Here is a 12,593-nt window from a genome sequence, read left to right on the forward strand (position 1 = left end):
TACCAAAGGAATGCACATTGCTTTCCTAATCCCGAGAAGTTTAGATATAGGTTGGCCAGATCCAAGGTTTGAGGCCCGAAAGCATTTGGGCAGTGCTTGAATTTAAACTGCTAAAACCACACAGTTGAGAATACTGGAAAGCTTGCCTTTATTCTTGTTCAATTAAGATCATCCTACTTGTTAGGACCTGGCTTTGACCTGTATGCTTTTCAGAAGCCAAATGGGAAGAAACCCTGCCCATCGTTCCTCTACATCCTGTCAATAGGTCAGGCTTGCGGGTCCAATATTTACAGTGATCTACTTCACTGCTTGGGTCAGATACAACAACTCAGTCCCAAAAAGAGTCCACGGGGAACCTCCTCTTCAATAGGATAGTCACTGCAGTAGGTGGTAATTGCATATTTGATAAGCTCAGATTTGAACTCTCACTAGGTAGATGGCAGGTAATAATAATAACAATCCTTGCAATTGATGTAGCACCATTCATGTTGGGAGGATGTCCCCAAAGGATTTACTGTAAAGTGGAGTGACTGTATATGTTGGCGAACTGCTCACGAGCCATATAGTGAGCAGCACAACTAAACACTTGTCATGTCAACTATCCTTGAATCCATTTTACAAGGTTTCTATTCTGTGTGCTCTGTTTTCGTATTACTTGCCAGGCAAAATACCAGTGCAAATAAAATCATGTTTTCACAGATGGAAATCAATGACAAAGTGCAGCGAAAAACTACCTTAACTGATCTATTTTACACTGCAAAATAAATCTTCTTAAAGCTCAATGAGTAAAAATGTAACAAGCTCAATGAATAAAAATATTTTAAATAATTTCAAAAGTAGATGCCATTCAACACTTAGCAGACGGATGTGTAGTCAAGTAACTGAGAAGGATGAGCTATTGGGAGTAAATATTGTACTGTATACTTTACAGACAATTTCTATAATGTCGCAATAGAATTATGACTAAATCTAAATACTCTTGTCTTTGTATAGCATCACTCCTACATTAGTATTGTAATAGGACTTGCTCTCTGGCTTCAAGTTTCCTTCTGAGAGTGGGCCATTTGCTTCTGTTATTTCCTGGCTTGATGATTGTGCTACTTTCTAAATTGAGCCTGCTCTTTTTTCCTTTTAGCTTTCTTGAGAGGCTCATACTTTACCATGTGCACGACCAAGCTACATATGTTTTGTATCAAGTTGCACAATTTTTTTTGGTAACTTTCCAACTGAAAATAGTATTTGTTAAATACACGCAGCGTAGAATTTCTTCCCTATCAGTTTACTTATTTGCTAATGATTCTTGTCACATCATCTTTGTTTATTTAAACGTTTAGCAGTTTATTCAAATGTTTTAACTGTATTGTTAATAATTGTGTTCATAATTCACAATAGAATAATAAGGTTGAATTTGAGGATATGTGATGGAAACTACTTAATAATAACACTAATAATCCCTGCATTTGGTATAGTCGTTTGCATGTCAGAAGGACGGCTCAAAGCGCTTCACAGAATTTGTTAAATGGAGTGACTATGTATTTGTAGGCAAATGCGGCAGTAGAGTTGTGCGCAGCCAAGTCCCACAAACAGCCGTGAAATGAATGACAAATGGTATTTGGGGGATTGTTGGCTAGGACATAGGGAGAATTGCCCTTCTCTTTTCAAGTAGTGTTATGGGATCTTTAACATCCACCTGAACAGGCAGATTTGACATCTCATCCAAAGGACAGCTTGGAGATTGCGTCATTTTCCCAACAGCAAGTATGTGTGTTTATTTATCTATATTACCATAAACTACACATTATGTTGATGGAAAGTTCAAAAGAACCTTGGGAGAAGTATATTTCTACTGGAAATGCTAACATACAGAACCCCAAAAAATATTTAGGACAACATTTTTTAGACCTGTTTACATCCCTTGTCAATGTTCCTCCTATTCAATGCACTTAGTGCCATCTCTGTGTGTGCTGACCAGCTTGACTCAAAGTGCACCCCACTCATCCCATAGTGTCCAAAGAATGAAATCGCAAATCAAAAAGCCCCAAATAGGTTATGAAGTGCTTATCTAATATCTGTTCCATCGAATGTAACCACAATGAACTCTCTGTTTTTACCTGGTTTGTTTTGTCAAGCATACATTGAATTAATTTGGTGGATTGTTTGTGTTGCAATGGCAATCGGGTACAAATGCCTAGTGATATGACCACCTATGTACTGGAGTATGATTGTCATTGTAGCATAGTGAGAGTCTGTTCTGTGTGATATACTGGGCTGGAGTAACTTGCTGGGTTTGTTGCACATCTGACAGATTGCTTTGACAGTCTTACAATAGATGTGGGCATATACAGGGTAGGTGCACAACAGGTTAGTTTACAATTGTTTAAGAAGATGGATTTACCTTTTAGAAGTGGCTCTAGGTTGCCTTATACAGTAGAAAGAAAGAATTGATGCAAAAATTAAGGTTCAAATTCACAGCAGTAGCCAAATCCATTAATCAGGTGGTTTTCAAAGTTTGAATGTGGAATGAGGTTCAAGGTTGTAATGGCAAGCAAAACGATTAAATATTCTCTAGTTCATAATGGTTCCTATGCTGCTGACACCATTGGATTGTCGTGCTGTGGAAAACAAGCAGTCAAAGATGAATAGTGCACTCGTGCACTTCGAAGCAATATTCATTAGTTTTACTGCAATATCCTTGGGGTTCAAGGAGAAATCTTGCAGAACTTTCTCCTGGAAGACTAATTACAAACTGGATTGGAAACTGTAATCTTCTGATCTGTTTGGCTTAGTATAACACTCACCTTTACCCACTATGCCATCTTGGGAAGTGAAGTGTAGATTTTATTAATCCAAAATACATATTCTGTCACAAATACAAAAAAAAGTTTTTTCTCAGCACAATATGAATTCAATTATGTCTTATTAATAAACATTGCTAAATAAATTGTGAAGGCATTGTAAACTAAGTGCATCAGTGTAATTCTGCCTGCAATAATTGCAGTAATGTAATTTTTGTCTTAAGTGGTAGAGGAACCAGTAGGCCTGCTATAAATGTTGCAGGCTTGAAAATCTGGACAATTTTACAGTTGTTTTTACTAACATGACCCAGCATCCTGGTAACACACACCCATTCATCTTCTTTGATTTAAATGGAAGTTAAAACTTAAATGTGACAAACGGACAAAGTCCCTCCACAGCTTGCACAGTTGGATTGTTCCCGAATGAATATACCTCACTGTTACTGTGAAGGCATGTGGTATGGCCCCTTGCCATTCTTCCAAAGGCAAATATTAATCCACGTGATATCTTGACACAACCACCATCAAACCAATTTGTTACCCTCACAGTCTCAATACTTTACTTTTACTTTGAACGAATGCAGCCTGTGGATCTTTGCAATTGCTCAGTCATTTAGCACTGAACTTGGGTTTACCTTTTTGAGAAAGGTTATGGAATTGTGAGGTCATTTCAAAGTTAAATTGCCCTTCTTAGACCGCATTGCTTCAATATTAATACAAGATGTGTTGGCTGTTTTTCAATCGCAGAGGCTGAGACTGTAAATAAAGTTGGAATTCAGTTCTGGATGAAAATATTCAACTATTTCCTGCAACCATGCAGTAAAAAAGTACTGTTGTGTAATAAAATTAACTGTCAATGTGGTAATCTATTTTCCTATATCGGTGCCATTCACCTTTATTTGTCATGCACGTTGCTAAAATTGCAGAGAATGATATTGATTGGAAACAAACCATTCGGCCCAAGTAGACCGGGCCAATACTTATACTCCATATGAGCCTTTCCCCTCTCCTACACCCTTCTACTCTCTTCTCCCTCATGTATATATTTTCTCTTAAATACATTGCTGTTTTTGTTTCAACCACACTTTCCGGCAGTTTGTTCCACATGCTCCCAACCCTCTGCATAAGGAAGTCCCCCACTAAACTCCCTTTAGGATCTGTTATTGGCTATGTTATATTTATTCTGCCTTGTTTTGGACTCACCAACAAGTGGAAACAGTCAATTAACATCCACTTCAACATCAAATCGTCTCATAACCCTAACACCTTTATTATGTCACCTCTCAATCATATCGTCTCCAGGAAGAAAAGCTCCAACCTGTTTGAATTATCAGTGACCATGTGTTTTAGGACTTAAATCCTCCTCTCCACCTCCCCTTTGCTCCCCCCTCCCCTTTGTTCCACGCTTAAAGATTATCGTCATTATTAAAATTTCCTTCCTTTATTAACATTGAAGATAGCACTCAAGCTTTACTGCCTGTACTTCTGCCTCTACAATGTCCAAAAATGGCCATTATGTTTTGAAAACAATGGTTGCTGAAAGGCAGCCCATTATAACAACTTCTTAAATATCTAAAATTAAATTCAAGGTCTGCATTAAGCAATTTGAAACAGGTGCTATATTCACCTTGTAGTATATTTAGGATGTTTACCTAGGGATGGTGCAGGGAGAACACAAAGCCAAGAAGTTTTGACTGAAAATCTGATATTATAGTCCAATAAGGCTCTGAATCTTTGGAGTGAGTGTTCAGTATTTACCCCATAGGCATATATTGAGTGATTAAAAATAGATATTGGACCACTATCTTCTATTCTGCTGGGCGTGTAAACATGGTCTCCTTGGAGCTATGCTTGAATGTATGGTAACGGAATGTGAGAATCTAGTCAAGCTTCTTGGTAGTCTGTTTCCTGAAACAGGCTGGTTCTCATACTCCAGGGCACTGCCGATGACAGAGTAGCCAGCCTGGCTCATTGGCAAGACTTGCAGGGGCAAAGCAATTCACTGGGAGTAGGGATTCTTCCCACTTGGCTTCTGTTAATCCTGCAAAACAAAGCCCTAACTGGTTCGAGTTGGACAAATAGTGGGAAACTTGTCAGATAGTTCTTTCAATGGCAAGCTATGCAGTTTTATCCATCGAACCCCAGCAGCATCCCATAAGGTGTTCATGGGTTTCCACATGTGTCAGACACCTGGCTGACCCCCCAAAAATTAATACTGGATATGAACCATGGTGTTAGAATTTATTAACTATCTTATAAAAGTCAAATTCCACTCTTACCAAAAACATCAAAATCTTGTCTTATTGTTTTTTGAATATGGTGTATTCCATGTCAGCATTTGAAAAGTTCCATATCTGTTGCTTTCATTTGAATGAGGAATTTACTTTCTTTTACTTAAATTTCAGCCACTACACCAGAAAACTCTGGAACACGCTCCCTCAATCCCTTTGACTTGCCCCCTAGCTCCCTTTTTCAAGTCCCGCCTGAAAACCTTCCTCTTTGATCGTGCTTACGGCCTCCTCTCCTCTCCCCTCACCCGGCTCGGAGTCAGGCCCCGCCAGTGTTAAGCACTTGAGACACTACCCTGCGTGGAGGACGCTATATAAGTCCAAGTTGATTTGTTACGGCAGTTGTTTACCTGATTACCAGACTTAATATGTGACACTTCTAACTTGTTTAATTGTATCGAGAATCCGTTGAGTTGACTGGCATTCACAAAACCAATTACACCTTCGAGGAATAAATAATTTAATGAGTCACACGATTAAAGCAACACTCTGACCCATGTGAATCCAGCATGGTCTCTGAATACCCGACTTGTGCTTTTGTTACTTTAAGTTGAAATTGGAGGATCACCTATTTGTAGTAGCAAGAAACGTGAGATCCATCCTGAAATTCAACCACCGTTTGCCAAAGTGTGTTCCGAATCCATGTCCCCCTGACATGAAAGATGCTATATACATGTAATTTCTATTGTATATGTAAGTGTAAAGCAAACTCACCAGAGCTGTGGCTGATGCTGCCGAAATTGGAACACATATGGCTGACTGCCAATGCAAACTAGCCAGAGTCTTGAGAACTGTGTTCCCTGTAGGACAACTGATGTATTCATTCCCTCTTTCAATCTACCACCGCATATGTTTTGCTATTCTGTGAATCTCTTGGTCATATTAGGAGTGATAAACTGACAATCGGATTTCTCGAACTCGGACTGGTTGGGGTGAGAAATGGAAATTACACACTATGTTAACGGATGCTCTTCTGATGTTGGAGGTAGACACATTTTGGGGGACAAAGTGGACTGAGTCTTACTCTGCATTTGAATGAATAAAATTTGTAACTTCAAAAGGTACCACAGAAGTCTAAAATAATATTCTAAGAAGAATACAGTCTTCATAAAGATGGGTTTATGAAAGTTTTTTTTCAAGCATGTGAAAGCAACTAGTTTATGTATTTTTCTACATTGTGTACTGTAAAGTGAGTGTATATAATAAGTGCTCTGATGTATTCATGTTCCACATTAGTGGAAGGCACAACAGTGGCCCTGGGTAGGATCCTAAATGCTGCAAGGCACAGCTGATGTTGATGGATTATGAGCCTAGAATTAGATGACATATGTTTAGTTTTAACAAGCCTCAAACAAAATTGAGGTTAGAATTGTGTTTTTGCCACAGGAATATGAATATGTGGAATATGTTCCAAGCTGGAGCAGTTAGTATTGTATTGATTAAATCCTTCAAGAAAGATCTGGCGACATATCTGGCTGGGAACAGTGTTGGGAGTTCTGGAGATGGATATAGACTGGGAAGAGGTACTGACACATGGTTTCTTTGTTGCCATTTTACTTTCATATTCCAATAGGTTGTTTTAGGGGGAAAAGTAATCATTTTCACAATGAAAAATCCATAACAATAATCCACTGGAATATTGAAATAGAAACATTTCCATAATGCGATCAACAAAACCATGGTAACTCCAATTGTTGCAGTATGACCCTATTTATATTTTTATAGTGGAGTCCTGTAGCTCAGTGGTTAGAGCACTCGCTTTGCAAGTGAGAGACCTGAGTTCAATTCCAGGCAGGGCGAAACCTTGGGCAAGTTTCCTTACTCCACACAGAGCCTAATAATAATCCCTCCAAAAAAAAAAAACAATAATTAAATTGGTCATTTTCAATCTACGACTGTTTGTGGGACATTGCTGTGCGCAATTGGCTGCCGCGTTCGCCCACAAATATACAGTCAATTCACTTTACAGTGTGTTCTGTGAAGCGCTTTGGGACGTCCTCCCGACGTGAAAAGCGCTATATCAAATGCAAGGATTATTATTATTATTATTATTATTATTATTATTTCATTGTTCCTGCCACTAGCATCCTTCTTATTTGCCCATTGAACAGAGAGATGTCCTCCTAATTGGCTGCATGTGTTTTCTGGATGGAGCTGGGATTGAGTTGAGCTGCCAATCCATCCCAAAGGGCCAAAATCGTGGATAAGTTATTGCTAGCTTGTGTGGAACTATTGAGCTCACGGGTGGTTATACTGACAGAAGTTGTGAGCTTCCAAATTTGTTTGTTAGAAAAAACAGAAATATATACAACATCTCGGTGCTGGAGAAAATGCCTTGGAACATAAAGTGCAGCAAATCTCATGTACATGACCTTTGTGAATTCTGTTCCAGCCAGAAACCCAAGGCATTTGATCTTTATTTCTGATTTTTTGAAGTTTGTTTTCAACTCCAAAGTTGGCATCAACAGTTCATAAAAAAAAACATTTTTTGCAGATGCTATTTAATGCAAAATATATGTTGAGAGCGGGGAGAAATAACACAAAAGACATGAGAAAACACTTCTTGTTTTATTCAGAAGGTACTAAGCAGATATCAAACCTGATGTGGTTTAACAATGAAACTCCAAAATGCGATTTCTCTTTACTATGGAAATACTGGTTTAGTATCTAGGCAAAGACTAGATTCTCAGGGGCTAAACTAAAATCACAACATACCATGTGTATAACAACAGTCTTAGAAATTGAGAAACAATTAATTAATTCAAACCTGAATCAAATGTCTCATTTTTTTGTGTGATGGCCTGGATATCGTCATCATTATTCATAATGTTACTAAGTGGCTTTACAAGCTAGGTATGCTGATATATTATTTTTGCAGACTGGATTATAAATAATTGCAAGCACTCAATGTCAACCTTTTCCAGCCAGGTTTCGCTGTATCAAGTCAATGCAGAATAAAATATTTACAAACGTGTCTCCACTGCTTGTAAACTCTTTAGTGGACTACAGATACAATATATACAATATATATCCAGTATGTATACATTAACAGGTTGAAGAGGTCCATTTGATGAGTTAATAATGACTTGGTTAGTCCCTTGTAAATGATTTTATCCTTCAGTGAAGAACTGCATAGTTCATAATTAAGTAACCCTCGTAATAGTTTACATTATTAATAGTTTAGAAGATTGCTCTTAAAAGTAAAATTTTCCCAATCCAGAAATTCACATTTACACTTCAATAAAAATATTTTTTGCCCTTTGTTTTACAATTTATTTCCTCTGCCAATTTTAGTTTTCACTCTCTGCCTCTCCCACTCCCCTCTCAGTTGTCCCCATTGAGTCCAAAGTGAATGATCTTCCCCTAGGTCTGTGCCAATGAGAGTTCATAACTGACCACAGGGAAATATTCATGAGCAGGCCGAGGCAACTTAATTTTGGTTATGTATTTTTTTTCCTATCCTTTTGGTAGGAGTTAGCTGTCCTTTCTATGTTTGTCTTCTCCAACTGCATAATCAATGGTATATGGTGAACTACATTCTGCTGCTCTGCTGCATACCGCATTGATCTAACATTTTAAGTGCATGAACATCCTGCTGTTAAGTTATTTGCTTTTCTCTAACTTGTTACAGAGTTACACAACTTGGCGAGAATTTCAGTTTAAATTGTTACCCTCCTCCCTTGAAAGCCTGGACTTTATTCAGTAATCAAGAGTGTCATTGAACCTCATATAAATTATTGTATCAGAAAATGCAACATTTTTTCTTCGACCTTTGAGTGGAAATCCTGGTTCTCATTCACTCACTACAATCTGGGGAACACATTTTGCTCTGCAAATTGGCATCTTGTCTGCTCCTGCATGTCTGCTCTTGAGCTCAAGAATAAGTTTTACAACAGAAGTCAATACCACTGAGATTGCCACCTATGCCAATTTTCCTTGAAGGGCGACAATTGGAGCTAATGACTTCCTTAAAATTAGAGAATTCTTTCACTGGAAGTATTTTGCAGGGCAGTGGCACTTCAGCGATGTGGTAGTTCACAGGTTTGTGAGCATGTTATTCGGGTCTAGGCTGACGCTCTAATGTGGGGAATGTGCTGAATTGTAGGTGGTGTCGTCCTTCAAATAAGATGTTTAACCAAGATCTCATCTGCCAGTCCGGATAGACTTTAAATATCCCATGGAACTTTTGAAAAGATAAGGGAGTTTCTCCTGGTGTCTTGGCCAACAAGCCTCCAAATAAAAACAGTCACTCCATGGCTGTTTGTGGGATATGGCTGTGTGCAAATTGATTGTCCTTGTTCATCCACAAATTATACTCAGTCACACTATGTTACAGTATATCCTGTGAAGTACTTTAAGATGAGGCAACAATGTGATAAGGCGCTATATCAAATGCAAAGATACATACTTAGAAACTAAAATATTAAAGGATATGGGGAGCTGTCAGGAGAGTGGGATTAGATTAGGTAACCTGTGTTAACAGAAACATCGTACAGATTTGAGTCGAATGACCTCTTTCAATGCCATAACAATCGGCTCTCAAGGCAAAGAAAAAACTTGCTTTTGAATTAAGTCTATGAACAAAAGTATTTTTTTTTAAAACGCACATTGAGCTAAATGTTTATGCAAAGCATTTTCCAGGATCCCGGAGTGACACAATTGGAAAATGGTAGGTGGGAAAGGGTTCAAATTATTTCAAAATTGTAACCAATTTAATAGAGGTGTATATCAAGTACGGCAGCTGACTGGACAGTTACATTAAACAATGCTGATGTTAAATCAATGTTTCACTAATGGATTATATCATCGGGTAATGGATTATGCATCTACTGTCATACATATCATGGTGTCTAAAATAAAACTGTAATTTATGTCGTAAACATAACTGCTACATTTATAATCTATTTCACACAATTTAATAATTTTTTCCAGATTTCCAAATAGGGAAGAGACTTTGCTTTTTGTTTTTGATTCTGCAGCTGGCAGCGAATTAAAATGCCATTCACAATATTCCCACATCTTGCAGGGATGAAAAGTGAGATCAGAAAAGTTGTTCTTTGTGTTGAAAATGCACACTTATGAGTTGGTGCAATATACTTTCATTTAAAATAAATGGGATTTGTGAAACAGAAGATTGGGCATATACTTCACGAGTGAATAACAATCCAACCCTGGGTTCCTTTCAAGGGATATTAAGGGGCCTTAATATCAAAATAGTTAAAACGGAGGAAAATAAGCATTTTTTTTACACAGAGGGCTGCAATTGTGTGGAATGTTCTGCCCCAGAAAGTTGTGGAAGTTGATTCAATAGTGATATTTCAAGACGGGCAGGAGAAATACTTGTATAGTAGAGGTATCAAGGGTTATGGCATAGGATGGGGCATATATATTAATTAAAAGATCTGTCAAGATTTAATAAACATCTGTTTATTAATTCTCAGTCATTCTTCACAAGATTATAATAGAGGTTCGGATAAAGAAGGTCTTTCGACCCATTTGACTTCCAGAATACCCAGATTACTGTCTTTCCATAACAGCATCAAGCTGCTTCTTGAATAATATGTTACTTTTGGTTATTCATTTTTAGTTTGTGTAACGAGAAAATAAATATTTATGATTTGATCTTACATGACCACCTATTTTGCACATCCTGTGTTGACTGGATGTCCCACTCCCTATGTCAAAAATCCATTGCCAAATTCTTGATTGTACACATCATCATGATGATTGAAGGAAATAGACCAGATCAAAATTGCTTATCTGGGGACACTAACTACATTTGTTTTTATTTTGCTGATCACTTTCAGGATTACAGATTTTGGAATTGGGATAAGAGAATATTTGTACAGTATTTCAAATTCATGCATTGTTTGTTTGAGATTGAATTTCCTGTATGCTGCTATCAATCATTGGTTTAATAAATGAACCTTTCACGCTTATTATTTTTTACAGATGGGCAAAAACGGAAGAAATCTTTAAGACGGAAATTGGATTCACTAGGTAAAGAAAAAAGCAAGGACAAAGGTAAATTTTGAAAGTAATGCATTCATCAACAGTTTCCTGGAGAATGTTTATTGCTGAGTAAACTTAGAAGATAGTCAGCTCTTTTCATAAATTGTACTATGAATGGTACCATAGTAATATCTCACCTTACATGCTTTAGGAATGCTAGCTCATGTTTTCTGAAGGCAATGTCTTGATGTGTTACCAACCGCATTTCTTCTCCCACCCCACACACACACAAATTTTCTATAACAACAAAGACTACAACTATATTTTATTATTAATGATGGAATTAGTTAAGAACAATATGACATATGTAAGTTCCAGGATAGAATTAAAACAAAAGGACATTATTAAACAGAGTGAAGAACTCAGTAATAAACAAACAACATACCTTCTGTTTGATTATTTCCTCCAAACATTGAGAATTTCTCTGCATTTTGTTGCATTTCACAATGCAGTCCCGGAGTTTGAATGCATTGTTTAGGTCTAAAATATTCTGCAGGGTTGATATGCAAAACAATTGCATGTTGCAGTTTACCTTGCTTTAAGAGTTGTATGTGTATTTAATTGAAGCATATAAAGATTATAAGGATTTGTAGAATGCAGACTGATAAGAGGTCAACATGTGGAGTTGAGGGTCATAGTCTTGTGGAATGGCACAAGAGTACAGTCTAGCTTTGGACAGAATGCTTGGGAATAGGTGCAAAGTGCATTGGAGGACTATAATCCTTTCTAACCGGGTTGACAAGCTCAGAATTAGGGCATACTCTTAAAGGGAATTTGCTGCAATACCTATAGTAGGTGACAAAAGTGTATCATCAAAAATTTTGTTCCACAGCAATGTTATCTTCACCTTATGAGCGCAGTGACACTCAATTTTGAGAAAGTGGTAATAATGTATGTTTTTGCTATGATATTTTGGCTAAGAGCGCAGTGACTGACTAAATGTTGGCAACGGTTAAATGTCGATACACTTTTTCTTAAAAAGGACTGTTGAATATGGCTGAGTTTCCCTTTGTTAGTGAAGAAGAAGATTTAAGTATTTTATTAAATTACCAGTATGGCAGTGACACTAAAGTGAGGCTAACTTGGGAATTAGTTGAGTGCCCTTTAAAAGTGATAGAATTAAATTTTGCATTCAATTCTAAGCTTCTGCATTGATGAAATTCAAAAATTTGTGCATTTATCACTACAGATCCCTGGCACTATTCAAAAAGAGAAAGGAGTTTCTCCTGGTGTCCTGGCCAACAATCTCCCAGATAAAATTGATCATTCACCTCATGGCTGTTTGTAGGAAATTACTTTGTGCCAATTCGCTGCCACTTTTGCCTATAAAATAGACAGTCGCTGCTCTTTACAATAAATTCTGTGAAGCGCTTTGAGATGTATTCCAGATGTGAAAGACATAATATGAAACATAAGGATGATTATCATCTTATTAGAATTTAGCCACCCAGCTAATCTCCATTGCACGCTTAAAAGGGAACTGATTTCTGCATGCAGT

General features: G+C 37.4%; 1 protein-coding gene across 3 annotated transcripts in view; it reads left to right on the forward strand.

Annotated features, from left to right (window-relative positions):
* The window catches only part of LOC103177515 (rho GTPase-activating protein 6), a 301,249-nt gene that overhangs the window by 234,615 nt on the left and 54,041 nt on the right, over positions 1–12,593 (forward strand). For all 3 annotated transcript variants that reach the window (XM_042334731.1, XM_007891714.2, XM_007891715.2), the window contains exon 3: positions 11,036–11,107. In XM_042334731.1, the coding sequence (XP_042190665.1) occupies positions 11,036–11,107 (72 nt within the window). The remainder of the gene's footprint in view (positions 1–11,035; positions 11,108–12,593) is intronic.

The sequence above is a fragment of the Callorhinchus milii genome, unplaced genomic scaffold, assembly GCF_018977255.1.
Source record: "Callorhinchus milii isolate IMCB2004 unplaced genomic scaffold, IMCB_Cmil_1.0 Scaffold4, whole genome shotgun sequence".
Lineage (NCBI taxonomy): Eukaryota > Metazoa > Chordata > Chondrichthyes > Chimaeriformes > Callorhinchidae > Callorhinchus > Callorhinchus milii.